This window comes from Oncorhynchus masou, chromosome 17, assembly GCF_036934945.1.
Source record: "Oncorhynchus masou masou isolate Uvic2021 chromosome 17, UVic_Omas_1.1, whole genome shotgun sequence".
Lineage (NCBI taxonomy): Eukaryota > Metazoa > Chordata > Actinopteri > Salmoniformes > Salmonidae > Oncorhynchus > Oncorhynchus masou.
The window spans coordinates 36,945,805-36,972,142 of record NC_088228.1 but is presented as its reverse complement, the minus strand read 5'-3'; the positions used below and the strand labels follow the sequence as shown (position 1 = coordinate 36,972,142).

At 41.5% G+C, this 26,338-nt stretch overlaps 2 protein-coding genes across 2 annotated transcripts in view; both read left to right on the top strand.

Annotated features, from left to right (window-relative positions):
- Positions 1 to 14,600, top strand: part of LOC135558961 (uncharacterized) — a 19,158-nt gene extending 4,558 nt beyond the window's left edge. Inside the window, exons 5-9 of the mRNA XM_064993212.1 lie at positions 8,294 to 8,404; positions 8,850 to 8,973; positions 9,117 to 10,077; positions 10,840 to 10,910; positions 11,310 to 14,600. Coding sequence (XP_064849284.1) covers positions 8,294 to 8,404; positions 8,850 to 8,973; positions 9,117 to 10,077; positions 10,840 to 10,910; positions 11,310 to 13,771 — 3,729 coding nt within the window. The 3' untranslated portion in view covers positions 13,772 to 14,600. The remainder of the gene's footprint in view (positions 1 to 8,293; positions 8,405 to 8,849; positions 8,974 to 9,116; positions 10,078 to 10,839; positions 10,911 to 11,309) is intronic.
- Positions 14,600 to 26,338, top strand: LOC135558962 (zinc finger protein 136-like). The gene is made up of 3 exons (XM_064993213.1): positions 14,600 to 14,796; positions 15,551 to 15,621; positions 21,360 to 26,338. The coding sequence occupies exons 1-3, from the start codon at positions 14,600 to 14,602 to the stop codon at positions 23,396 to 23,398; spliced, it is 2,307 nt and encodes a 768-aa protein (XP_064849285.1). The 3' UTR covers positions 23,399 to 26,338.

Below are 26,338 nucleotides of genomic sequence, written 5' to 3'. Positions count from 1 at the left end.
GAAACCGGTACACAGTGTACTTTGTCCCCGCCCCGGAAGAAGCAAGTTATTTTCCAGTTGTTGACAAACAGTTTTTCATAACAGCTAAATAGCTACCTTTAGTCGTTTGTCACCATGGAACTTGTGTGAATTTGGTAGTATGATCATGGGATACCCAATTCACACAGGGTCCATTGTTAACAAGGACATAACGTTAACAGAAGTCCAATCTCTTGTGGTAGTTACTCATAGTTGACACTAACGTAGCCACGTAGAGCCTGACATGCCAGAAGGTATGTGGACAACTGCTCGTCGAATATCTCATTGCAAAATCATGGGCATTAATATGAAGTAGGTCCCCCCTTTTGCTACTATAACAGCTTCCACTCTTCCGGGAAGCTTTTCACTTGATGTTGGAACATTGCTGCAGGGATTTGCTTCCACTCAGCAACAAAAGGTCCAACACTGATGTTGGGTGTTTAGGCCTTGCTCGCAGTCGGTATTCCAATTTATCCCAAAGGTGTTTCTTGGGGTTGAGGTCAGGGCTCTGCAGGCGAGTCCAGTTCTTCCACACCGATCTCAACAAACCATATCTGTTTGGACCTCGTTTTGTGCATGGGGGCATTGTCATGCTGAAACAGGAAAGGGCCTTTCCTAAACTGTTGCCACAAAGTTGGAAGCACAGAATCGTCTAGAATGTCATTGTATGCTGTTATATTAAGATTTCCCTTCACTGGAATTAAGAAGCCTTGCCTGAACCATGAAAACAGCCCCAGACCATTATTCAATTTCCGCCAAACTTTACAGTTGGCACTATGCATTGGGGCAGGTAGCGTTCTCCTGGCATTCACCAAACCCAGATTCATCCATCTGACTGCCAGATGGTGAAGCATGATTCATCACTCCACAGTATGCGTTTCTACTGCTCCGGGGTACAATGGCAGAAAGCTTTGCATCTCTCCAGCCGACGCTTGGCATTGGACATGGTGATCTTTGGCTTGTGTGCGGCTTCTCGGCCATGGAAACCCATTTTTATGATGCTCTTGATGAATAGGTAAGTGCTGATGTTGCATCCAGAGGCAGTTTGGAACTCAGTAGTGAGTGTGTCAACTGAGGACAGACGATTTTTACACGCAACACGCTTCAGCAATCGGCGGTCCTGTTCTTTGAGCTTGTGTGGCTTACTACTTTGCAGCTGAGCCGTTGTTGCTCCTAGACGTTTCCACTTCACAATAACAGCACTTACAGTTGACCAACTGATTTGTTGGAAAGGTGGCATCCTATAACGGTGCCACATTGAAAGTCACTGAGTGCTTCAGTAAAGCCATTCTACAGTCAATGTTTGTCTATGGAGATTGCACGGTCATGTGCTCGATTTTATACGTCTGTCAGCAATAGGTGTGGCTGGGCAAATCCACTAATAGTTATGTATATATTGTGTAGCTATCAAAACAACGTCATTCATCACAATGGGGCTGATGGAATGAACCCAGTGCTTATTGGGTAGCCACACCTGGTTAAGAAACACAAACTGCTTTATGAAATTGAAAACAATAGTATTGAGTTTAATTGTAAAACAACAGTCTAGCTATTTGTTTCTCTCTCTCCTAGAGAAAAAAAAGTATTTCAATTTGTCATGTCGCTCTGCTCTCTCAATTTCCCCCCTGCATCCCATAGCCAGGTTTCTTCTGACAAGTCTCCCTTTAGTTTTCACTCTGCAATAAACAAAAAAACATCCACAAATATCAGTGGGCGATTACAAAAATGTAGCTGAGAAGCTGTTACAATTATTGCAAATAATAATCTCATCAATCTGACAGGCGCAATAGCCAATTCCGTATGGAGACCATTTATCCCTTCAAAATATCCTTATTGATTTGACACAACTATTCAACATTGTTAAAATAAAATGTTTGTGAACCTGAATGACTTAATTAGTTTCATAGGCTATTGCATATTGCAGGCAATTATGACCATTGGGCAGGGAGGAAAATCTTTGCGTTACTCCAATGCTCACATGAAAATCTTCCCGCCAGTAGTTGTTGCTGGGCAGATTTATTCTACCAAATCCGAGCCAAATCTAAAGAACCCTGAATCATTTGTTTTGCTTTGAAATGTTTGTCCAGCAGCTGTTGCAAAGTGGGTGGCGCAATGTCAAATATGTAACAGAAAACTAGAAGAGAAGCTTGTAAACTCAGACCTACTGACCTGAGCACTTGGACTCGGAGTCGAGGTTTAGTGACTCGACTACAAGACATTGTTTTTTTCTCTTTTCCTTGTCAGTATCATTTATGATATCCGTAACATGTGGATGTAATGGATATTGCTGTATCATATCTTCGCTTCAGAAGCTTGTGCATAAAATCTGCATTAACATTCTACTTTTTAAAGTTAATCTCACCTTAAGGAACTGTGTTGTGGCCTTCCATGGCTCCCTTTTTTTACTGTGGTATATAAATGAGGTAACAGGTAAAGTCCCTTTGTCATCCATCACCATGGGAAAAGGCAAAGAACTCACAAACAAAGAGGGTGTTGACCTTCATAAATCAGGCATCGGGTTCCCTTACCACTATTAGGGCAACAATTAAAGGGATAGTGACATTGGTTTACCTTGTCCATAGTCTACTTACAGGGTAAATAGCATGATCATTACACAGGTGCACCTTGTGCTGACGACACAAGGCAACTCCAAAATGTGCAGTTTTGTCACAACACAATGCTACAGATGTTTCAAGTTTTGAGGGAGCATGCAATTGACATACTGACTGCATGAATGTCAACCAGAGCTGTTGCCAGATCATTTTATGTTAATTTCTCTACCATAAGCCACTTCCAATGTCGTTTTAGAGAATTTGGCAGTACGTTCAACCGGCCTTACAACCGCAGACCACATATAACCACGCCATCCCAGGAACTCCACATCCGACTTCTTCACCTGTGGGATCGTCTGAGACCAGCCACCCAGAAAGATTATTAGACTGTGGGTTTGCACATCCAAAGAATTTCTGCCCAAACTGTCTATATATATTTTTGTTTAATATAATTTGACCACATTTGTTACGATAGTAATCCATATAAAGTACAATAAATTGTCAAATTAGAGGGACATGTGAAACCATTGTTGAAATACTATAAAAGACTGAGATAATGGGGAATCGAATGGGAGATGGCTGATCTCGCTCTGTTGGAAAATGTGTCACATGCTGCATTTCACAGAGAGCGTGTTTTTAGGCGGGTGGGACTTTTTATGTTGCAGGAATTACAGATTTAATTTCCCAAAGCCAATATTATTGGATTTATGCCCAGATTTAATACCTACTTTAGAAAGGCAAACAAATAAAACGCATGCCATTCCGGTGCACATCCAAGTGCTATCCACTCTCTGGTTTTTGGCAACAGCATTTTTCAGCTGGAGCTTGCCATTGGTTTGGCATCTCACAACCCTAGATGAGCTGATTCATGCCAGCTGTTTTGGATGTAAATCATCAGCAAGGGTTACAGTTGCATCCAATTTCCATACACCGTCCCACAAAAGGTTGAAGTCGAGGGGTTTGTTTTCCATCAACGGTTTCTCAAATACGATCAGAGCAATAGATGATACCAACATCTCGATTAAAGCACCATCCCAAAACGGGTTCAACTATGAACAGAAAGGTTTTCCGCCCAATGAATGTCATATGTGATGCCCAAAAGACGCTACTGAATGTGGTGGCCAGGTGGAACACACGACTCGCTCATTCTGCAGAACAGCAATGATGGCCTTCGCTTACAGGAGGGAGCTGTTGAGGATGGATGGCTTATTGGTGAGTGTTGCCTACTCATTTGAAGTATATGTGACATTGCTAAAGCAACTTGATTTGTCCTAATGGTTCTCTCTCTTTGTAGGAGACAGAGGTTATCTGTTAAAACCCTGGCTGATGACAAGGGTGGGAAATTAACATTTTGGTCCACCAGCCACTGTGGCAGGTATATGAAAACAAATCCACCAGCCACTGTGGCAGGTATATTAAAACAAATCCACCAGCCACTGTGGCAGGTATATGAAAACAAATCTACCAGCCACTGTGGCAGGTATATGAAAACAAATCTACCAGCCACTCAGATTTTTTTTATCAGCCAAAATATGTTTTTCCATAATTACACCAAAGAAAATCACAAAAACATGGATGAGCACGCTTTCTAATGTTTCAAAGACAATACATGAACTAGTAGTAAGACGTAATGGGGTATTGCTTCATTTCATTTTTATGACTTGCGTCTTTTAACCAATGTACATTTACATTTTACATTTAAGTCATTTAGCAGACGCTCTTATCCAGAGCGACTTACAAATTGGTGAATTCACCTTCTGACATCCAGTGGAACAGCCACTTTACAATAGTGAATGTATGCTTAAAATAAATAATTTGGATCCAATGATAAAAACAAGAACATCAAGAACGTCTACAACTGAACATCAAGAATCAACAAAGTGCCTGCCCTGCCGCAAAATGCTGAGTGATACGACTTATTTAATTTCATAGCTCAGGGCTCTACGCTGACATTTTTCACAAGTACATGATGTGCTCCCAAGTAGAAATGTAGACTAAAAGTGAATGAATAAGAGGTTTTTGGTAGTGATCCATTCTCAGTCAAGCACAATCATTAGATGAGACAAAAATGTTTCCTCTGGCCTTCCAAGGAACAGGCTGCTTACTGTGGTAACTTGATGTAAAAACAAATCTCAGACTGTGAGATGTCTTCCCAGCAGCAGACTGTTGCAGCAAATGAACATTGAAAAACAACCTGGCATGTGAACAAAACAATGTAACTGGCCAAGAAACAAGAGCCAAAGCACACTTTAGTAGCCTTCTACATGTGGGCTTTGGATGAAAATAATGAAACTCTGTGTGACATATACTTTCTAACCGCCAAAGACAAAATCTACCCTCATTTGGCGGTGTTAATTTCCTACCCCACTGATGATGGCGGCCCATGCACTTACAAGGTCCATGTCGGAGCACATAATTCGCATGCTCAAGGGCCTGTGCTTGTCTTCTGTGGGGGGGCGCATTGCAATATTTTTACTTTTACCTAGGCAAGTCAGTTAAGAACAAATTCTTATTGTTGATGACGGCCTATGAACAGCGGGTTAAACTGCCTTGTTCAGTGGCAGAACGACATTTTTTTTTTTACCTTGTCAGCTCGGGGATTCGATCTTGCAACCTTTCGGTTACTAGTCCAACGCTCATACCACTAGGCTACCTGCCACCCCAATATTGACCAGAAAAGGCTTTGCCATATTGTAATGGCTTGTAGCCTGGCCTCCCTCTACAGCAGGTGTACTGAACTGACGACCCTATGCATAAATTACATTTTGTATTTTAGATGATTTTTTAAAAATCCATTGAACATTGGATTTGCACATGTGACCAGTTGCTTTAGTGAATCATTTATGTTATTTAATGCCTCACTCAATTGATTGTTTATTTAGAGGATGGAGTTATTGATGTCGTCTTGTTTCTTCAGGACCGTGTCAGTCGGCACCGTTGGTTCCCGACTTGATGTGGCACTGGCAAGAGTTGACTTCCCCTGGTTGGCACTGTCACCAGTTAACTCCCCCTGGGTGGCACGGGGACTGGATCTCTGCGAGTCACTCTCTGCAATAGACATGCTTTTATGTGTATTAATGACATTGTCGTGTTATTGTTTGATTCATTTTGTTCCGAATCAATAGCCTACAATTATTTGTTTTAAACACAGGACAACGAAAACACAGTTTGTTTTCAATATCGTGATCAATAAATATGAATTGAATGAAATTGATATGCTGTATCCTTACCTTCAACCTGAACTTGCGATGGCCCCAGTAGTATCCCTTACAGTAGTGGTTCTAACCAGGGGTACTAGGAGCCCTTGGGGGGTACTAGAGAAGATTCATGTGACCATAGACTTACTGGTAAAATGCACATTAGGGGGTACTTGAGGGGTACACCGGGCAGAGCAAAATTCAGTTGGTGGTACAGTAACCGGAAAAGTGTTAGCAACCACTGCCATATCTCGTATGATGCCGGCAGTTCTAGAGGAGAGAGGCTAATCTCACTCAAATAAAATGTTATTTTTCACATGCGCCGAATACAACAGGCGTAGTAGACCTTACAGTGAAATGCTTACTTTCAAGCCCTTATCCAACAATGCAGTTTTAAGAAAAATACCTACAAAAGTTTTGAAATAAAAGTAACAAATAATTAAAGAGCAGCAGTAAAATAACACAAGTGAGGCTATATACAGGGGGTACCGGTACAGAGTCAATGTGCGGGGGTACAGGTTAGTCTAGGTAATTGAGGTAATATGTGCATGTCGGTAGAGTTATTAAAGTGACTATGCATAGATGATAATAACAGAGAGTAGCAGCAATGCAAATAGTCTGGGTAGCCATTTGATTAGATGTTCAGGAGTCTTATGGCTTGGGGGTAGAAGCTGTTTAGAAGCCTCTTGGACCGTGACATGGCGCTCCGTTACAGCTTGCCGTGCGGTAGCAGAGAGAACAGTCTGACTAGGGTGTCTGAAGTCTTTGAACATTTCCGGGCCTTCCTCTGACACCGCCTGGTATAGAGGTCCTGGATGGCAAGAAGCTTGGCCCCAGTGATGTACTGGGCCTAAGGCACTACTCGTGCCTTTTTGGCATTTAACTTAAGATCAAACCACTTTACTTTTTCTCCACTGCTGACCGGCATTCTGAAGAGGCATCATTCACTGCAATTCCTACTTTCTCCCACACTATGTTTGTACTTTTCCTGGTCAAGCCTCAACTGAGCGAAATGTTTTGGTTGCACTCAACCTCTAACACTAGCAGCTTTTATTACAGTCTTGGATCAACAGCAACAGAAATATTTTATTTTTGTGGTTGAGCCATTGTATTTCATGGTACGGAATTGTATATTCACAACGGGCTTTAAAGGGATGATTTTCATCATATAATGGTTAAGTATGGGAGTTTCAAAAATGCAAATGGCAAAGGCTGTGCACAAGCACTGGGGCTGAAAACAATGGTAATCTACCACCTGTGTGTGTGTGTATGACGCTCGTAGGATTGTTTGATAAATCACCATGCATACGAATATTCTAAATTCCTTCCGTATGTATTGTTTTAGAATAGTTACGACGTAATATTGATAAATGAGTCCCCTGGAGTTTGCTAAACGGCATTGGCACTTGGAATGAAATTGCTGCGAGCATCACATTGTACCTGGTCTCCTCAATCAAAACGTCCTATGTTTGGGGCGGATAAAACCATGAATTTGATCAACAGTAAATTGCATAATCCACATGATTCCTGTAATAAAACTGTCTGCCCTGCCGCTGTACCTTCCTGTTTCTCTGGAGCCGGCTGCTGTAATGAGTGAGTTCTGTAATGTTCTCACCCCCCCGTGAGTGTATAACACAAAATGCAATTACTTGTCCATATTAAAAGAGAGGATGGTCAGCTTTCTGCAGGTATAACTTTGTATTTCCCAACGACCATTATTGAGCTCAAATTACACAATTTTACCGTCAAGATATCTGATATGTCTTTGAAATCCAAAGCGTGCAAAATGAAGCATCGGCCATCGCGAGTGTACTCGGGAGGCCTCATTGCTAAGTGTTTTTGGTACATTACATTTACACTTGCGAAATGCACACGTTAAAAATAACCTCTGTGATCGCCATCTTGCTAGTTAATGTTTTCTATTTTATTGAAGCGGATAAGGTAGTGACGTCGGCCGTGGCGTGTCCGCCATTGAAACCAGAACCTAGGTCAGGTGTTCAAAAAATGTAGTATATTTTAAAACACCAGGATGTCATACTCATTGCGGCTTTTCGTCTAGTAGAATTCGCTGCACACGATTGACGAAGATAATCAAGATAAGGTGATGCGCTGTATCAAAATTAACCGACGGCAGGAATCGACTCAATTGAACATTAGGTGAGGTTTTCTCAGTATGAATACGCCTGGTACGTTGATATTTGTTGCTTACTGCATTCGTTTTTACGTAACAGTAGGTTCTAATTAGCATGTAGTATGATTATTACACAGTATATTGTTTTAGTAAGTAGTAGGCGAGACAGATTTTGGACATGGCCAGTGTCAAAATATGCTGGGGGAAAGTGAAATGATTGCATTTCATTGCTTCCGATTCCAATCTGGTGCCAGTGAGCCATTCATTTCAATGGAACTCACCCCCCCCCTCATGAATAGCAACCAAATAACCATATTTCTAGGCTTGTGCTAATAGAGACATACATTGATGTACGTATGTACTTTTGACTGTCATCTGCTTGTCCTGTATTTTAGAATGTTTTTCCAGAGGAGTTTGGCCCCAAGTATGATTCAACACTGCAGATTCTTGTGTGGGAGTTCCTGTCCAGACTGGAGAAACTGCTTCCTCCTCCAAACATTAAACAGGTATTATTGTACTGTACATCATTTGAGGTATGCATTACGGATGGGCATTTGAAAGCATTTTTGTGTTGAGTACTCAAGTACTTACTTACATGTCAGTGTGAAAGTGGGATGAATGCAAAAAGTTTATGGTATGCTATCGGTTGCTACAATTTCTGGTTGTTCTGATACAACTGAAAACGAAATGTAGCATTTTCACTACACTTGACATATATCCCACAAATAATGAACACGTCTTGGAGTTTGAAATGTTGTCAGTGGTTTTAATGTAGACTGCTACTTAATAGAATTTGTACATGGATTGTTAGCAATCAAATACAAACCTTGAATCAAGTGCTTGCGCACCATACCCAGTATGCATGCGGATCTCAAGTAATTATTTGGCCCAAAGTGCCTTTGATTCCCGTCAAGACCTTGAAACGCCATGTTTACTTTCTCCACCTCTTAGACTGCATCGTGGCTCAACCTGGCCCCTGCTCTCTTAGAGGAGTGTGTGCAGTCTGTGGCTCACCCTGAGCCATTACAGGCACTCCTGCATCACCATAAAAATGGAAAACAGTTAGACACCAATGGTAGGTGGGGTACAGGATTTGGAAATAATTGACTTGTCTGTTTGCCTGAATTTCTATATTTATGGGTAGAACTGAGGAAATGCAGGAAATGAATCTCAATAGTTATTCCTGATGTTTACTCGTGATGCTCTCCTTGTTTCTAGCTCTAAGGTCCACTGGTGATGACTACATCCTCTCTTCACTGTCTTCCCCTACCTCTGTGAAGGAAGAAAGTGCCTCTTACCAAGCTGGCCCAGAGAGACAGTCCTATCCCACCATGCAGGGATATCAAAGCCCTTTCCCATGTGATGAACCAGAGATGAGCTGGGACTGCCGAATGGCAGATTGTAGGGTCTGGACTGTAAAGCCACCAGCTGGTTCTGCTTCTGTGGAGGTCGAGGTCGAGACTATAGACAACGCCACTGATATAATGGTTAAACGCAAGACAATCGTCAAAGAGTCGATCAAAGAGACTTGGAGAGAAGAAGCTGTTCTCTGCCCTCAGACACGCAGCGGGCTGAAAACCAGCCGCTTGACAGCTGCATGTCTGCGCCGTCAGCCTGTACTGCGTTTGAACAGGCTTGACATGAACAATATGCCGTTCCCCAAGTCCTTGCTAACACTGATTCTAAGGAGGGGGAGACTGCAGGCTGAGGCGACGAGACGCCCAGGACCGAAAAGAAGAGGCAGAAAGAAAAAACGGAGACGAGGACGTGGTGTTGCAAACGAGCAGATTGAAACAGACACACTGGACGTAAGCGACACGCCGCTACCCAAGTCATCACTAACACTGACCCTAAAGAGAGGGATAGTGCAGGCTGAGGCGACGAGTTCCCAGGTACCGAAAAAGAGAGGCCGAAAGAAAGGACAGAAAATGGTACCTGGTAGCACAAGGTTAAAGATCGAAAAGGTTGGAGTACATACGCTTGACATTAGCGATATGTCATTGCCCAAGACCTCGCTAAAGCTGATCATAAGGAGAGGGAAGCTGCAGGCCGAGGCAACGGACAGAAAAGATGGACAGAAAAGAAGAGGCAGAAAGAAAAAATGGAGGAGAGGACGTGGTGTCAGAGATGAGAAGACTGAAGCAAAGGGTGTGAAAAGAGAGCGCTCACCTGAAACGGAGTGAGTGTCCAGCTGTGTAACAGACGTATTCAAATCCAGGCCTCGAGGTCTGCAGTGCTGCTGGTTTTCTTTTCTCCCAGGTAGTAAATTGACTTATTAATATAATTGATTGATCAGAGAATACAGTCACCTAGTGTACAGAGAGGACTGAACCGGCCCCTGATTCGAGGGGTCTTAGGGGAAGGATGAAAGCCAACAGTGGTGCAGACCTCAAAAACCCAGATTTGAAGGCCCCTACAGTATTGGCTACCCAGCAAACCAAAATTGGTTCTATAAAAGTTCCCAGAATATGTGTTAGGTTGCCACAAATGTTCTCATAACACAAAAATTGTCCAGTTGTACTGATGATTATACAATGTTTGTATAAAATATTCGCCTGCTGTTGCAAGAACGTTCCCAGAACGTTGCTCTTATATTTTGCTGCCTCACTATGTACTGAAAAACATTACTGGTACATGTTGTTATTACATAATCTGGAGAACGTTTGGGGAATGTTCTGTGGTGGTTTGTTACAGATGTTGCGCACAATATTTTAGTGAATGTTAAAACATTCCATGGGTATTTCATTTAATACGTTTTCTGAACAACAACAAAAAACGTATGAAAAACATTCATTTCAATGTTTTTGGAATGTTAACCTAATGTTATTTATAAACCCTAGCTTTATTTTCTGGGAATGTTCTCAGGTTTCTGGGTAGGACCTTGGCAATGAACTCGACGATTGAAAATCATAACTGACTTTAATATTTGGACTCTTCTCAGGGAAGATGCCGAACCATCAGATAATGAACTTTGGACCACTGTCAATAAAGGGGCCACTGTCGATGAGTCTGGTAAGAGAAGTTCCTTAGTGAGTATAGAGCAATGAACATCAAGCTCTTTAGAGATACAAAACTCCTGAATAAAGAAGAAGAAACTAGAAATGACAGGCTTAAAGATGCAAAGAAAGTGGTTACTTGACCTAAATGTCCATGATATTCTGCTGTGAGAGTAGCTAAGTGCTTATCATTCCATTGCGAGTTCAGTAAACACTTTCTCTGCGTCTATAAGGCTGCAGTACCTTGTTCTTTATTTTTAGGAAAGTTCTGTATCCCTTCACTTTATTGAGCTTTGTTCAACTGTGGTCTATTCTATTTTTATCAAGCACCAGATCTGTCTTGTGCTCTTTTTACTTTGATTGAGTTCATGTCAATATGGAGATGTCTTGCTCACTTCTCTCTTTTCAACACTAGGTGGAGTCCGTCCTTCTCCTCATTGTCCACCATCTCATAAGAGGGAGGAGGAATTGCAACAGCCCATACAGAACTTTCACTCAGAGGAGCACAGTGGTCATATGGCCAAAGGGCAGAACAGAGAGGAACGGTCAGAGAGTGTACCTCAGGACTCTCTAACTCCTGAGCCATCCAACTGCTCTCACAAAAGAAGCTTTCGCTCAGAGGAGCACAGAGGACATATGGCAGAAGTGCAGAACAGAAAAGAACGCTCAGAGAGTGAACCTCAGGACTCTCTAACTCCTGAGCCATCCAACAGCTCTCACAAGAGAAGCCAACGAGTCAAAGCATGCTCTTTCTGTGGCAAGACTTTCACTGACACACTGGGCTTGACAAGACACATGCGATCTCACATTGAGCAGATGCCACATCAATGCACCCAGTGTGGGCAAGACTTTGAATTCAGTGAGGACTTAGAGGAACACCAGAAGCATGGCTGTGAGATGAACAAAAAGGATAATAGTGAGGCAAATGGTGATGACTATTGTGGGAGAACTGTACAGCAAAAACCTGATCTGAAAAAAAAAACTGATCTAAAAAGAGACAAAAAACCTGATCTGAAAGGAGGCAAAAAACCTGATCTGAAGGGAGACAAAAAACCTGATCTGAAAGGAGACAAAAAACCTGATCTGAAAGGAGACAAAAAACCTGATCTGAAAGGAGACAAAAAGACTGATCTGAAAGGAGACAAAAAACCTGATCTGAAAGGAGACAAAAAGCCTGATCTGGAAGGAGACAAAAAACCTGATCTGAAAGGAGACAAAAAGCCTGATCTGAAAGGAGACAAAAAACCTGATCTGAAAGGAGGTAAAAAACCTGATCTGAAGGGAGACAAAAAACCTGATCTGAAAGGAGACAAAAAACCTGATCTGAAAGGAGACAAAAAACCTGATCTGGAAGGAGACAAAAAACCTGATCTGGAAGGGGACAAAAAACCTGATTTGGAAGGAGACAAAAAACCTGATCTGGAAGGAGACAAAAAACCTGATCTGAATGGAGACAAAAAACCTGATCTGAAAGGAGACAAAAAACCTGATCTGGAAGGAGACAAAAAACCTGATCTGGAAGGAGACAAAAAGCCTGATCTGAAAGGGGACAAAAAATCTGATCTGGAAGGAGACAAAAAACCTGAACTGAAGGGAGACAAAAAACCTGATCTGGAAGGAGACAAAAAACCTGATCTGAAAGGGGACAAAAAACCTGATCTGGAAGGGGACAAAAAACCTGATCTGGAAGGGGACAAAAAACCTGATCTGAAAGGAGACACGCAAGACTGCTCCATAAAGTGCCATGTGTGCGGGAAAATAACTACTCGTATGCTGGGTTTGCGAAGGCACCTTCTCATTCACTTCAACAATGGAGCATACAAGTGCTCTGCATGTCCAAAGACTTTTATATCAAATGCTGATTTGAGATCGCACCTGAGATCAAAAAGATCTTGCAGGGAGAAATGTTCTGATGAAGTAATTACTCCCGGGCTCCACCTCAAATCTGTCCCTGGTGAGTACAAGTGTCCTTACTGTGGGGACACTTTCCAGCTCCCAGATGATCTGAGAGGACACACAAAAGACTGTTCCAGAAAGTGCCATGTGTGTGGGAAAACTACTGCTCGAATGCTGGATATGCGAAGGCACATGTTAAAGCACAACAACAATGGCCCCTACAAGTGCCCGGTGTGTCCAAGGACGTTTATATCCCATACTGATTTGAAGATGCACCTAAAAACAAAAAAACTTTGTCGGGAGAAATGTTCTGATGTAATGATGAATGAATTACTCTCTTCAGCAGATGGTAAATGTAGGGAAAATGTCAATGAAGCAGGAGTCATGACAAGGTGCCAACAACCAAGCTCTAACAACACAGCCAGGCCTTTGAAGAGCATTGAAGAGTTCTTTGAAGAATTCTCTCATGACTTGCAGCAGTCCGATAACAGCATAAGTAGTGAAGTGAACCTGAATAGCCTCAATAGCCTCGACGAAGACTACAGTGACGAGATCAGTCAATACCAACCCATGAAGGATGTTAACCTGAATTGCCTCCACGAAGACTCCATCATGACCACTGAAGACTACAGTGACGAGATCAGTCAATACCCACCCGTTAAGGACGTTGACTTGAATACCCTCCATGAAGACTACAGTCAGGCTGAGATCAGTCAATACCAACCCGTTAAGGACGTTGACCCAGTGGAGGACAGAAGGTCTGTGGATGATTCAGGGGGAAATGAGATGGCCAATGACAAAGAACCAAACTCAACCGAATGCTTAACAGAGGAGCAGGTGTCTCACACTGAGGCATGCCCTCTCCAGGATTCTCAATCAGAGACGAGCGGAGAAGTGAACAACGAGATACAGGTGATACCGGTATCAACAATAGATACGACAATACTAAAGGCACTGCAATTTGAGGTTTTAAGGAAATGATGGACGGCAACAACTTCCCACCACTTTCCCTATATTTCATTGTATTGTATGGCCATAGCTCTCCTAAACCTGGGGCTGTATTCACAAAGTGTCTCAGAGTAGAAGGGATCTGGAATACGTTTTTCCTTTCAGATCAGAATAACTAAGAGGAGCTGATCCTAGATCAGCATTCCGACTCTGAGAAGCATTAGGAATATGGGCCCAGATTGGAAGGCAAATGGAGCACCGACATGTTGCTGTAACCGAGTGAGTTCCATCTCATCCTCTCTCTGTACACAACCCTTGGCACCGAAGTCAACCGTGCTGACAGACGGAGCTTGTTACTCAATGAGAAATAGTTGCCGTGAGATCTCGGTGCGGGTGACATCACCCCACGACAGCTACCAATTCCAGCCTGCTAGTTCCACACCCACTACACTCACTCCCTATTAGTCTGCTACAGCCAATTTGTAATCTTGAGTCACGGTACCATTGTAACAGAGTGGGTTTTGTCCCCACCTGGGGGGCAAACTCTGCGTTGCCTTTGGACTGGGCTGAAATGACATTACTTTTGTTGTTTGTTTTTTGTTTTTACTTCATGTAAAAATGTGACAACTATATCTTTCCCCTTTCTCTCCCTCGCTATCATTAAGTGTCCACTTTTATAACACTTTTATATAACACGTTAATATCATGTGATGTCACTGTATACTGTAAGTTACTTTGGATAAGTGTCTACGCCGTCTAGTATTATCTATCTAGTATTATCGACATGTTTATCCGCCTTGTTTTGACGTTTTACATAGGTGTGATACATTTAAATTCATTAAAGAAAACATATGAAAAGGCATGGCTTTGAGTCAGACTGTGCATTTTTATGACTATCATATATATTGTATACAGAGAGGGAAACTGCAGGCTGAGGCAACGGGTTCCCAAGGACAGAAAAGAAGAGGCAGAAAGAGGAAACAGAGAAGAGGACGTGGTGTCAGAAATGAGAAGACCGAGGCAAAGGGTGTGAAAAGAGAGCACTCACCTGAGACTGAGTGAGTGTCAGCTGTGGAACAGACGTATTCAAAATCAGGCCTCAAGGTCTGCAGTGCAGCTGGTTTTCTTTTCTCCCAGGTAGTAAATTGATTTATGAATATAATTGATTGACCAGAGAATACAGTCACCTAGTGTACAGAGAGGACTGAATCGGTCACTGATTCGAGGGGTCTTAGGGGAAGGATGAAAAACAGATTTGAATGTCGCTACAGTGGTGGCTACGCTGCAGGAAGTGAAATCAAAAGCAAGCTATAATATATTGAGGGATAATTCACTTAATTTTTTTAAATTCGTTTTTCTCTACCAAGCTAAATTATTTTACGTCATTGGCAGATCATTTTGCTTATTTTAACTTTAAAAAAGGCTTAATACAAGATAGGGTTCTGTGTGGCTCAGTTGGGTAGAGCATGGTGCTTGTGGGTTCAATACCCACGGGGGATCCGTACGAAAAAGAGAACAAATCTGAATAAGTATGCATTCACAACTGTAAGTCTCGCTGGATAAGAGCGTCTGCTAAAAATGTAAATGTTATTAAAGGTAAAAAATATTGAAATGAGATAAATTACTTCTATTATGCCTTTTTTTTTGGTTAACATAAGCCAAATTATTTGCCAATGACATTATATAATTTAGCTTATCACTCAATATAAGATATTATGGCTTGCTTAGATTTCACTTTTTGCACTGTAGGATCTTGGCAGTGAACTTACCCATTGAAAATCATACCTGACTTTCATTTTGGTCTGTCCTCAGGGAAGATGCTGAACCATCAGATAAAGAACTTTGGACCTCTGTCAATGAAAGGACCACTGTCAATGATTCTGGTAAGGAGTGTTCCTTAGTGTTTAGAACACTGAACGTCGAGCTCCTCATGCAGAACTTCTGAAATAAAGAACAAACTGTAAATGACAGCATTAAAGATGCGGAGAAAATGGTTCCTATACCTAAACGTCCATGCTATTCATGCCTAGTGCTTATCATACCCATGTGAGTTCAGTAAGCACGTTCCCTGCATCTACAGGGAGCTCCAAAAGTATTGGGACAGTGACACAGTTTTTGTATTTTTTTGTCTCTGTACTCCAGCACTTTGGATTTGAAATGGTACAGTGGTACCACTATGAGGTTAAAGTGTAGAGTGTCCGCTTTAATTTGAAAAAAAAACAAAAAATCAATCTATATCGATTGAACAATATAGAAATTACAACCTTTTTTTTGTACATAGTGCCCCATTTTAGGGGACCAAAAGTATCGGGACAGATTCACTTATGTGTATTAAAGTAGTAAAAAGTGAAGTATTTGGTCCCATATTCGTAGCACGCAATGACTACATCAAGCTTGTGACTACAAATCTGTTGGATACATTTGCTGTTTAAGTTGTGTTTCAGATTATTTTGAGCCCAATAGAAATGAATGGTAAATAGTGTATTGTGTCATTTTGGAGTCACTTTTATTGTAAATAAGAATATATGTTTCTAAAAACGTCTGCATTAATGTGGATGTTCCAATGAATACGGATAATCCTGAATGAAGTGAGAAAGTGACAGAGGCACAAATATAATACCCCCAAGACATGCTAGCCTCTCACCATTACAATAACAGGGGAGGTTAGCATTTTATATCATACCCCAGAGACATGCTAACCTCTCACCATTACAATAACAGGGGAGGTTAGCATTTTATATCATACCTCCAAGACATGCTAGCCTCTCACCATTACAATAACAGGGGAGGTTAGCATTTTATATCATACCCCCAAGACATGCTAACCTCTCACCATTACAATAACAGGGGAGGTTAGCATTTTATATCATACCCCAAGACATGCTAACCTCTTACCATTACAATAACAGGGGAGGTTAGCATTTTATATCATACCCCCAAGACATGCTAACCTCTCACCATTACAATAACAGGGGAGGTTAGCATTTTATATCATACCCCCAAGACATGCTAGACTCTCACCATTACAATAACAGGGGAGGTTAGCATTTTATATCATACCCCAAGACATGCTAACCTCTTACCATTACAATAACAGGGGAGGTTAGCATTTTATATCATACCCCAAGACATGCTAACCTCTCACCATTACAATAACAGGGGAGGTTAGCATTTTATATCATACCCCAAGACATGCTAACCTCTCACCATTACAATAACAGGGGAGGTTAGCATTTTATATCATACCCCCAAGACATGCTAACCTCTCACCAGTACAATAACAGGGGAGGTTAGCATTTTATATCATACCCCCAAGACATGCTAACCTCTTACCATTACAATAACAGGGGAGGTTAGCATTTTATATCATACCCCCAAGACATGCTAACCTCTCACCATTACAATAACAGGGGAGGTTAGCATTTTATATCATACCCCCAAGACATGCTAACCTCTCACCATTACAATAACAGGGGAGGTTAGCATTTTATATCATACCCCAAAGACATGCTAGCCTCTCACCATTACAATAACAGGGGAGGTTAGCATTTTATATCATACCTCCAAGACATGCTAGCCTCTCACCATTACAATAACGGTGGAGGTTAGCATTTTATATCATACCCCAAAGACATGCTAACCTCTCACCATTACAATAACAGGGGAGGTTAGCATCTTATATCATATCTCCAAGACATGCTAACCTCTCACCATTACAATAACAGGGGAGGTTAGCATCTTATATCATATCTCCAAGACATGCTAGCCTCTCACCATTACAATAACAGGGGAGGTTAGCATTTTATATCATACCCCCAAGACATGCTAACCTCTCACCATTACAATAACAGGGGAGGTTAGCATTTTATATCATACCCCAAGACATGCTAACCTCTTACCATTACAATAACAGGGGAGGTTAGCATTTTATATCATACCCCCAAGACATGCTAGACTCTCACCATTACAATAACAGGGGAGGTTAGCATTTTATATCATACCCCAAGACATGCTAACCTCTTACCATTACAATAACAGGGGAGGTTAGCATTTTATATCATACCCCAAGACATGCTAACCTCTCACCATTACAATAACAGGGAGGTTAGCATTTTATATCATACCCCAAGACATGCTAACCTCTCACCATTACAATAACAGGGGAGGTTAGCATTTTATATCATACCCCCAAGACATGCTAACCTCTCACCAGTACAATAACAGGGGAGGTTAGCATTTTATATCATACCCCAAGACATGCTAACCTCTTACCATTACAATAACAGGGGAGGTTAGCATTTTATATCATACCCCCAAGACATGCTAACCTCTCACCATTACAATAACAGGGGAGGTTAGCATTTTATATCATACCCCCAAGACATGCTAACCTCTCACCATTACAATAACAGGGGAGGTTAGCATCTTATATCATATCTCCAAGACATGCTAGCCTCTCACCATTACAATAACAGGGGAGGTTAGCATTTTATATCATACCCCAAAGACATGCTAGCCTCTCACCATTACAATAACAGTGGAGGTTAGCATTTTATATCATACCCCAAAGACATGCTAGCCTCTCACCATTACAATAACAGGGGAGGTTAGCATTTTATATCATACCCCAAGACATGCTAGCCTCTCACCATTACAATAACAGTGGAGGTTAGCATTTTATATCATACCCCAAAGACATGCTAGCCTCTCACCATTACAATAACAGGGGAGGTTAGCATTTTTTGGGGGGGTATGAAATTTGTGCGTCTAACTTTCTCACTCATCATTATTCAAGATTCATTCAAGATTATCCATAATCATGGCAGCTAGGCTTGGGCGGTATACCATATGTAGCGTTTACCGTTTAATACCGTTGAAACTTTAAAAAAACACATTTTCATATTTGCAGACACTTTTTAAGTCCATACCTGCAGGTCGACTCGTGCAATACATTAGCAGATTGCGTTCTTAATTTCCCAGGTCACATTATTTTACATTATGAAGTTTATCATAGTTCCCCATGAACAGTTGAGCCAGTTATGTGTTTGTTTGTAAACAGCACAACGGGAGAAAGCGGGAGCTGGTGAGTCTAGCTGTGTATTGACAGGCACATTCAACTATAGTTTTCCTTCACAGAAAATATATTAGTGCATCACATTTGGCAGAAAATAGCTTCATTTTCATTGGATGACAACAGAAATGCAATGCTATTTGGTTTGCAGCCATATGAGTAAATGAGCTTACAATGAAAAAGCATTTTTTGCAAAAACAATGCATGGCCATCATATTTCTAATGTTTATCACAGAAAGAATGTAGCCAGCTACATTTCCTAAAGTTAATCTCACATTTTACCAGAGAAAAGTACCAGAGAAAAATAGCTACACATCAGTCAGAGTGCTGTCTGCTGATAGAATGCCCGTTTGTGAATTCTCATCTCAAATTGACTGAAATTACAATAAGAAGCATTTTAGATCTGATTTACAAAACACAGCAAGAGATTTCTTATGTGTTCTTTTTTTCCTGCGTGAAATATGTAGAATTCTGCATTAACGTGACCCCTAAGTTTAACTTGCTAGTTATCGAAGTAAGTTACTGAATTAAGGGGGAATCATATTGTGTAAGATTTCTGCCGTGTTTGAGAAGTCAAAACTCTTTGTACAGTTGCCACTGCGACCTTTTGATTTCCTTGCATTTTTTCTCCTCTCCATTCTTGGCCAGTCTGCTCCTCCCCCATCTTCACCAAGCAGAGCAGGCAGGCCTATTGCCCTAGAGACTCCAGACTCCATACAGACACAGTGTGTACACATGCTGCTTCAGAGACAGTTCTTCCTTCAGACAAGCATGTTCATTTGCGCAATGTCTCTCGTTTGCTCTCATCATATTTAGCTAGCAGCCTCCATGGACATTCGCTATTACTTGTGCTAATTTTGTTAGCATTCTGGTAACAGACGCCCAATGGTCTTTTTAGCATGCTTTGGTGCCCCCTTGTGTACTAAACCGGTAATAATATAAATCCCAGGATGAGAGAAGGATGGTATGACCAGTGGCGGATTTAGGCATAGGCGACATGGGCAGCAGCTCAGGGCAGCATCTTGCCGGTGGCCGTACGGGGCGCCCGCACCATAAAACAATAATACAAAAAAAATATTTAGATATATATATCTATATATATAAATACATTTGGAATGGTGACATTTGCACAGTCGGTTTTCTATCGCTCATTTGCACGTCAATGATGTCATGTCACCGTGTGGAACTGTGGGTCAATGAACCTTGTAGGAGTGGGCGCCTTGATTCTAGTTTGTGAGCTAGGCAGGCTACTGCCTGGGAAGGTCTCCCACTCAGAAGTACGAGATGGGGGGGTTGGTGGGGGTAGGTTGACCTCAGGTCTCCCCATTGAGAGCCTGAGGTAGGGGGAGCGGGGGGGAATCTATCAAATAGTGCACCTCTAACTTTGTACAGTACTAATGCAATTAGTTGTGCAATTTAGTTTGTGTGTTTCTTGTTTGAAGTGCAATAGTGTAATAATCAGGTTTTCTTCTTTATAAGTGTGTTATTTATTTGTGTATTTGTGTGGTATAGGATTTGTGCAATTTAGTTTTATTTGTGTGTTTTTTGTTAGGGTAATAGTGTAATAATTACATTCTTTTTTTATTTGTATTTATATACTACAATTTGTTTCTATTTGTCTTTTTGATATTTCTGAGTCTTATTTTTTAAATATATTTTTATATTTATATCGTTTTAAATGATTTATGATTTATTTGTGTTGTAATAAAAATGACAGTTCGTGCAGAATGGAGCTTTATGTTGTTGCTGGGGGGGGGCTGACGGGGGGGCTCGCCCAGGGAGCCATACAAGCTAGAACCACCACTGGGTATGACGATGTGGTCATCTAGATACTGCTCCAACCCTAGTAGCATCCACATTAATGTAGACGTGTTCAGAAACATATTCCATTGTTATTTACAATAAAATAGACTCCAAAATGACACATTATTTACCATTCATTTCAATTGGGCACGAAATAATCTGAAACACTTCCCAAAACAAACAGCAAATGCATGTATAAACTCAATGCGTGTTATGAACATGGGACCAAATGCTTAACTTTTTAATACTTTAATACATATAAGTGAATTTGTCCGAATACTTTTGATCCCTTAAAATAGGACCATGTACAAAAAGTGCTGTAATTTCTAAACGGTTCAACCGATATGGATGAAAATACCCTCAAATTAAAGCGGGCAGTCTGCACTTTAACCTCATCGTCATTGTATCATTTCATATCCAAAGTGCTGGAGTACAGAACCAAAACAACAACAAAATTGTCACTGTCCCAATACTTTTGGAGCTCACTGATGTTTTTTTTTAGGAATTTTCTGCATCGCTTCACTTTATACTATTCGTACCTGCATTGAGATGTGTTCTACTCTATAGTTATGAAGCACTGGATCTGTCGTTTTTCTGTCGTTTTTCTTACTTCTTGATGTTTATTTGAGGAAAGTTCAGTATCCCTTTACTGTATTAAGCTTCAAGCACTAAGCTGTTCTCTTTGACTTCGTTTGAGTTCATGCCAATATGGAGATGTCTTGCTCACTTCTCTCTTTTCAACACTAGGTGGAGTCCGTCGTTCTCCTCATTGTCCATCATCTCATAAAAATGAGGAGGAATTGCAACATCCCATACAGAACTTTCACTCAGAGGAGCACAGTGGTCATATGGCCAAAGTGCAGAACAGAGAGGAACGGTCAGAGAGTGTACCTCAGGACTCTCTAACTCCTGAGCCATCCAACAGCTCTCACAAAAGAAGCTTTCGCTCAGAGGAGCACAGAGGACATATGGCAGAAGGGCAGAACAGAAAAGAACGCTCAGAGAGTGAACCTCAGGACTCTCAAACTCCTGAGCCATCCAACAGCTCTCACAAAAGAAGCCAACGCGTCAAAGCATGCTCTTTCTGTGGCAAGACTTTCACTGACACACTGGGCTTGACAAGACACATGCGATCTCACATTGAGCAGATGTCACACCAATGCACCCAGTGTGGGATAGATTTTGAATTCAGTGAGGACTTAGAGGAACACCAGAAGAGTAGCTGTGAGGAGAAGAAGACTGAGGATGGAGGGAACAATAACGAGAATGGCGAGGACGATGGGGATGACTACTGTGGAGAAAGTGTCCAGCAAAAAACTGAATTGAAAAAAAATAGTGATCTGCAAGGAGACCTAAAACAACATGTGAAAGGAGACATGCAAGACTGCCCCATAAAGTGCCATGTGTGCGGGAAAATAACTACTCGTATGCTGGGTTTGCGAAGGCACCTTCTCATTCACTTCAACAATGGAGCATACAAGTGCTCTGCATGTCCAAAGACTTTTATATCAAATGCTGATTTGAGATCGCACCTGAGATCAAAAAGATCTTGCAGGGAGAAATGTTCTGATGAAGTAATTACTCCCGGGCTCCACCTCAAATCTGTCCCTGGTGAGTACAAGTGTCCTTACTGTGGGGACACTTTCCAGCTCCCAGATGATCTGAGAGGACACACAAAAGACTGTTCCAGAAAGTGCCATGTGTGTGGGAAAACTACTGCTCGAATGCTGGATATGCGAAGGCACATGTTAAAGCACAACAACAATGGCCCCTACAAGTGCCCGGTGTGTCCAAGGACGTTTCTATTCCATACTGATTTGAAGACGCACCTGAAAATAAAAATACTTTGTCGGCAGAAATGTTCTGATGTGATGGCGAAGGAGTTACTGTCTTCCGTAGATGGTAGATCTAGTCGTTTCTTTCATGAAACAGGTGTCATGAGAAGGTGCCAACAACCAAGCTTGAGCAACACAGGTGGGCCTTCAACGATCGGGCCTGTGTTGGGCTTGAAGAGCTTTGAAGAGTTCGTTGAAGAGCTCTCTCATGACTCCGACATCAGCATGAGCAGCGATGTTAATCTGAATAGCCTCCACGAAGACTACAGTCAGCAGGTCAGTCAATACCAACCCATAAAGGAGATTGATCAATCCAACCCGGGTGAATACAAGTGTCCTCACTGTGGGGACACTTTCCAGTTCCCACATGATCTGAAAGGACACACAAAAGACTGTTCCAGAAAGTGCCATGTTTGTGGGAAAACAACTTCGAAGACATGTGACATGCGAAGGCACATGTTAAAACACTACGATGGCCCCATCAAGTGCCCGGCGTGTCCGAAGAGTTTTATGTTCCATACTGATTTGAAGAAGCACCTGAAAACGAAAAGACTTTGTAGGGAGAAATGTTCTGATGTGATGGTAAAGGAACTACTGTCTACAGTCGATGGTAGATGTAGGAAAAACGTCAGTGAAACAGGAGTCATGACAAGGTGCCAACAATCAAACAGTTTGAAGAGCTATGAAGAGCTCCCTCGTGACTCAGATAAGAGCATGAGTAGTGGTGTGAACCTCTATAGCCTCCACGAAGACTACAGTGATGAGATCAGTCAATACCAACCCATGAAGGATGTTGACCTGAATAGCCTCCGCGAAGACTACTGTGATGAGATCAGTCAATGCCAACACATTAAGGACATTGACGCAGATGAGGACGATAAGTCTTTGGAAGATTCAGGGGCGAATGAGATGCCCAATTGTCACACCCTGGACGAGAGGGGCTGTGACTAAACTCAGTCAGTATCATAGATCAGACGACACCACCCTATGTTTACAGTAAGAATAGGGTGCTCTGAAGCACAGTTCTACCGTTAGACAACACCGGTTCTTTTAGTTTGGGTTTAAGTAGAAGAACATGGAAGAGTGGTCAATCTCAGTTTCTGTGAACCACATTAGCATAAGCTTTTGTTCGGCACAAGATGGAGGATACACCATAAAACGAGTAACGCCATCACGTAACAAAAACAGGGTTCAGTTCAGGTGGAAGTAAAGCATTGCAACAAGGTAATACTTCTCTTAGTAAAACCAGAGCTTCCCGAAGGAGCTCTGCCAAAGCTTCAACACAAACACAGCTTCCCTCGCACCTGCACCTCCCCCAAGGCGGCCACACCCCAAACAGAAAGGGTTATAATGGGGCGGGGAAACACAGGGAGACAATCGCATCTTTCATTTAATCACGGAGTTAACAAATACTAAATTAGGAGCACCTCGGCCAAAGCATGCATAGTATAGGGCATTCGTCACACCTGTGACACAATGACAAAGAACCAAACTCGACCAAAGGCTTAACAGGGAAACACTGACCCAAGCCCTCTCCAGGATTCAATCTGAGAGAAGAATGAGATACAGGTGATACCAACCTGGTCTCAGTATTTCGTATTATTCTTTATGTAAATTTCGATACACCCCATTTAGTATGATATGTTACATTTCGAATGGTATTTACAGTTGAAGTCGGAAGTTACACTTAGGTTGGAGTCATTAAAACTAGTTTTTCAACCACTCCATAATTTCTTGTTAACAAACTATAGTTTTGGCAAGTCGGTTAGGACATCTACTTTGTGCATGACACAAGTAATTTTTCCAACAATTGTTTACAGACAGATTATTTAACTTATAATTCACAGTATCACAATTCCAGTGGGTCAGAAGTTTACACACACTAAGTTGACTGTGCCTTTAAACAGCTTGGAAAATTCCAGAAAATGATGTCATGGCTTTAGAAGCTTCTGATAGACTAATTGACATCATTTGTGTCAATTGAAGGTGTACCTGTGAATGTATTTCAAGGCCTACCTTCAAACTCAGTGCCTCTTTGCTTGACATCATGGGAAAATCAAAAGAAATCAGCCAAGATAAAATTGTAGACCTCCACAAGTCGGGTTCATCTTTGGGAGCAATTTCCAAATGCCTGAAGGTACCACGTTCATCTGTACAAACAATAGTACGCAAGTATAAACACCATGGGACCATACAGCCGCCATACCGCTCAGGAAGGAGACGCGTTCTGTCTCCTAGAGATGAATGCACTTTGGAGCGAAAATTGCAAATCAATCACAGAACAACAGCAAAGGACATTGTGTAGATGCTGGAGGAAACCGGTACAAAAGTATCTGTATCCACAGTAAAACGAGTCCTATATCAACATAACCTGAATGGCCGCTCAGCAAGGAAGAAGCCACTGCTCCAAAACCGCCATAAAAAAGCCAGACTACTGTTTGCAACTGCACATGGGGACAAAGATCGTACTTTTTGGAGTACGATATCCTCTGGTCCGATGAAACAAAAATAGAACTGTTTGGCCATAATGACCATTGTTATGTTTGGAGGAAAAAGGGGGAGGCTTGCAAGCCGAAGAACACTATCCCAACTATGAAGCATAACATTCCAACCGTGAAGCACGGGGGTGGCAGCATCATGTTGTGGGGGTGTTTTGCTGCAGGAGGGACTGGTGCACTTCACACAAAAAATAGCATCATGAGAAAGGAAAATTACGTGGATATATTGAAGCAACATCTCAAGATATCAGTCAGGAAGTTAAAGCTTGGTCGCAAATGGGTCTTCCAAATGGACAATGACCCCAAGCATACTTCCAAAGGTGTGGCAAAATGGCTTAAGGACAACAAAGTCAAGGTATTGGAGTGGCCATCACAAAGCCCTGACCTCAATCCTATAGAAAATTTGTGGGCAGAACTGAAAAAGCGTGTGCAAGCAAGGAAGCCTACAAACCTAACTCAGTTTCACCAGCTCTGTCAGGAGGAATGGGCCAAAATTCAGCCAACTTATTGTGGGAAGCTTGTGGAAGGCTACCCAAAACGTTTGACCCTAGTTAATTTTAAAAGGCAATGCTACCAAATACTAATTGAGTGTATGTAAACTTCTGACCCACTGGGAATGTGATGAAAGAAATCAAATCTGAAAAAAATAATTCTCTCTACTATTATTCTGACACTTCACATTCTTAAAATGAAGAGGTGATCCTAACTGACCTAAAACAGTGACTAGGACTAGGATTATATGTCAGGAATTGTGAAAAACTGAGTTTAAATGTATTTGGCTGAGGTGTATGTAAACTTCCGACTTCAACTGTATTTGTGAATGTCCGTCATCCATTTCATATGATATGTTACAAATAACAATTTGTATATGTTATGGATTTGCAAAACTTAAAATATATTTAACAAATTTGCAAAATGTACAATATGTTATGAATTTGCAAAACAGATGATATGTTACGAATTCCAATTTGTTGTGGCTGACATTAGCTCGGTGACTAATGCTAATGTTTGCTAGCTGGAAAACGTTAGCTAGGCTAGGCTAGGGTTTAGGAGTTAGGTTAAAGGGTTAAGTTTAGGGTTAGCTAACATGCAAAGTAGCTAAAAAGTAGTAAGTAGATGAAAAGTTGCCAAAATGCTAAACTTATCCATGATGATATTCAAACATGCAATCTTTGGGTTGCTAGACGTTTGCGTTATACGCCCATCCAACCATCCTTCTTCAAGTAATCTTCTGTCTTACGAAACCATGCCAAAACCTTAATTTCAGGGTTACAGATGTACATTTATTATGTTATGTCTAGTCTATGAGACCAGGCTGCTGATACCAGTAACTACAGTAGTAGTAGTTAGTAACTAAAGGCACAATCATTTGAGGTTGGCATATATTATTTTT